Source organism: Temnothorax curvispinosus, unplaced genomic scaffold (genome assembly GCF_003070985.1).
Source record: "Temnothorax curvispinosus isolate PA1 unplaced genomic scaffold, ASM307098v1 QBEX01016687.1, whole genome shotgun sequence".
Lineage (NCBI taxonomy): Eukaryota > Metazoa > Arthropoda > Insecta > Hymenoptera > Formicidae > Temnothorax > Temnothorax curvispinosus.
Genome location: NW_020226467.1, coordinates 32,753 through 36,173, shown reverse-complemented (window position 1 = coordinate 36,173; position 3,421 = coordinate 32,753). Strand labels below are relative to the sequence as shown.

General features: G+C 36.6%; 1 protein-coding gene across 1 annotated transcript in view; it reads left to right on the top strand.

Moving 5' to 3' along the window:
* The first annotated feature begins 609 nt into the window (after positions 1-609).
* The window catches only part of LOC112466901 (ATP-dependent zinc metalloprotease YME1 homolog), a 6,000-nt gene continuing 3,188 nt past the window's right edge, over positions 610-3,421 (top strand). Inside the window, exons 1-7 of the mRNA XM_025035249.1 lie at positions 610-963; positions 1,421-1,564; positions 1,712-2,128; positions 2,238-2,460; positions 2,545-2,639; positions 2,762-3,005; positions 3,117-3,249. Of these exons, the coding sequence (XP_024891017.1) occupies positions 622-963; positions 1,421-1,564; positions 1,712-2,128; positions 2,238-2,460; positions 2,545-2,639; positions 2,762-3,005; positions 3,117-3,249 (1,598 nt within the window). The 5' untranslated portion in view covers positions 610-621. The remainder of the gene's footprint in view (positions 964-1,420; positions 1,565-1,711; positions 2,129-2,237; positions 2,461-2,544; positions 2,640-2,761; positions 3,006-3,116; positions 3,250-3,421) is intronic.

Genomic DNA, 3,421 nt, shown 5'->3' with positions numbered 1-3,421 from the left:
TTTGACCAATTGTGTAAACAATTATAAAACATAATATAAATTAGTGTGTAATAACATTGATAGAGTGATTCATAGTACTATATAAATAAATATTATACTATCGCACGCAATTTTTAAAAATCGCACGCGGTAATTGAAGAAATTGTATGCGAATTTGAAAGAATTGCACGCGATTTTAAAAAATCGCGCACGATAAGTGCAAAGTTTGATCGAAGTTATCATTAACTTGAGTATTTTTATTTTGAGACAAGGATTAATTATAAATGAAATTAATAAATGATAAACCATCTGTTTTTTTTTTTAGTTCTTATTAATGCTGGAATTGCCTGTATAAAGGCCTTCACACATAAAATCGCGTAAGGACGTAAAACGTAAGCGTAAGAAAATCGACCAATCCCAGTCAAGTATTGTTCTGTCCGTAACCCCAGTAGGGGAAAATGCTTGACCAATCACATACGAATTTGGGGAGAATAATCGACCGTGATTGGTCAATTTCCTACGACTCGCATTGTAGACCTAGCATAAATCTAGATTTTGAGCCAAGAAGATGGCGCGGGCGTTTTGATCACGTGAATGAACATAACATATGAATCATCGACGAACCTGATAAATTACTAGTTCATGCCTTTGACGGCTAACCATCAATTCGCTCCGCGTTCAAAACACGCTTGGTTCTCGTATATATTTAAAAAAAATCGCATTCAATGTTGCAACAAATTGCCAAGTGACCGGTCACGTGACTACACCTACGAGGAGCGGCCGTCCAACAGATTTCGCGAACGATCGGCACGCGCTCGATCGGGTTCTACGATCGCGATCCATCGGTTTTGCGCGATCGTTCTTTCGACCCCGAAATCATCCGGTGGTGGTTTCCCCACGCAAATTTCGCACGATCACGATTCTGCACGAGATTCTCTCGTTCCGAGACTCACGATCATGATCTCTCTTCAGTCTCACAATCAGGTTTGCGCTTTTGACGTCCTACAATTGTGTCCAGTTGCGTCATGTTTCTGACAGCGTATCTCGCATATCTCTTGCATATACATATCATTTACTGTCCTTGATTGAATAAGTACAAGAGCATTTTAGTTTTTGTTAAATGTATATTTAAACATGTATATTTGTGTACTTGATCTCTTCATCTGCATGATGAAATTGCTTTTTTGAGGTTATAAATGCAGGGGATAGATAACGCGCTGCAATTACGATATACTGTCAGATTTATTATTTCTATAATATATTAGATTTAGAATGTCTACAATAATAGATAATAAGCGCTATCGACACGATAAAAAGCTTTAAAATCGATGATTTGCTTAAAATTTTTAGTAGTTGAAGAATCAAATTTCTTTTGATTTCTTCCTTTTGCTGAATTTAAGATGAATCGTGTCCTGATGAATTTGGATATTCTTTGAATTAGGTCTTGTACCATCTGACGCAGCTGGCGTGTATAGCGAATCCTAGGACAACTTCGTATTCGGTTCAAGTTAAGAAACAGGATGAATCCTTACAAAAGAAAAAGAACGCGGAGGAGACAGCAATTTGTCCTGATAGTCTTAAGGAGGTATTTCTATTTTTTTCAAGTATAGCTAACTTATACATTAAAGAATAAGACGTAATATAAAGATTGACTTTTTCAACTAGTTTGTTTCGCGCTTGTCTTGTCGACAGCGAAATTGTGGGTGTAAGCAGAACTTTTGGTTTGTTTTAGGCAGCGAAAAATTGTACCGAGCTACCAGAGATAAATTTAAGCACTTCAAACGTATTACGAATGAAGGACTGTAAGGTGTGCTTAATGCTGAATAACGTAGCTGTCAGTATATTTAGAAGACCTTTGGAAGAGAATAATAAGTGGAAAGTGTCTTACTTATCCGGCCTAAGTTTTGCTGAGAACAGACGAGACTTTCCATGCTCCTCGTTCACAGAGCCCATTATTCTACCTGTCGTTCATCTAGCGTCAAGACAACAAAACAGACTGCTGCACACATGGTACAGCAAGAAGCTACACAGTCATATACCGATTCGTACATTCAAGTCCCAACGTAATATAAAAATGGAACTGGAGCAAAACCCACCGTTCATGAACAGAATAAAGAAATGGCTTGGCCTGTCTTCTAATACACAAATGGTACGACATTTATATTTTACTCAAATGATCTGACTTATTAAAACATGATTGAAAAAGCATATTGTTTAACAAATGAAACGTTCTAATTGATTTTATTTTATTATCGCAGGGTTTGGTATCCGAGTTGAAGGGCTCGGATTATGAGAAACTAAAACAAATTTTTAACAATACTGACGCAACGACGGATGAACAGAAGAGAATAAAAATTGCTTTCGTGGAGGGATACGAATCTGGATTACAGCGCCAGACGCGAGGCCATGCCAATTCGTGGCTGAAAATCATACAAACTGTGTTTAGTCTCTCTGCTCTTGGTCTTATAATTGTGCTTTATTGTACGTATATCAAAATTGATATGAAAATTCCGCTTTTATTGCATTGAAAGTTCCTGCGTTTACTGAATTATTTATAATGTGCAGTTAGCTATCAATCAGGGGTATTCAAGCTTCCTATGACTCATAGGATTGAAATTGATCCTGAAGACATCCAGGTCACTTTTAATGATGTTAAAGGGGTAGGTAATAAATGTTCTCCAAAAGGTCTAATTATTGTATTGTTGAATTAATTTTATCAAAGTTTAACTAACAACTAATTTATGCAAATTTAAGTACTTTAAACATTTTGTAAAAATTACAGGCAGATGAGGCAAAGCAAGAGCTTTTGAATGTAGTAGAATTCTTAAAAAACCCTGAAAAATTTTCCGTTCTCGGCGGAAAGTTGCCGAAGGGAGTATTGTTGGTCGGCCCGCCAGGAACAGGAAAAACATTGTTAGCGCGTGCAGTCGCTGGAGAAGCCGGTGTACCATTCTTCCATGTGGCAGGCCCTGAATTTGATGAGGTCCTTGTTGGCCAAGGCGCCCGACGTGTCAGAGAGTTGTTCAGTGAGTAAAATCCAACAGGCAAGAAGACAAATTTTGCGAATAAAGTAGAATTAACTAGTAAATTGTCAATATCGTGCAAAGTACATCAATACCTTCTATGTAACTTTGCAGGAGCGGCGAAAGAAAAGGCACCGTGCGTAGTGTTTATTGATGAAATAGATTCCGTGGGAGCAAAAAGGACGAACTCAGTTCTCCATCCTTATGCGAATCAGACAATTAATCAATTACTTTCTGAAATGGATGGGTGAGTTTACGAGTTTATGCAATATATATTTATGCAATATTTTCAATTCTATTCTATTACGTATCTTTTGAAAAGTATACTGCTACAGATACAAAATGTGCTTCACGAGTTGTTAATTTTTTTAAAATAAATTTTAATTAAAATATTCTGTATTATTAAAAATTTGTGATTT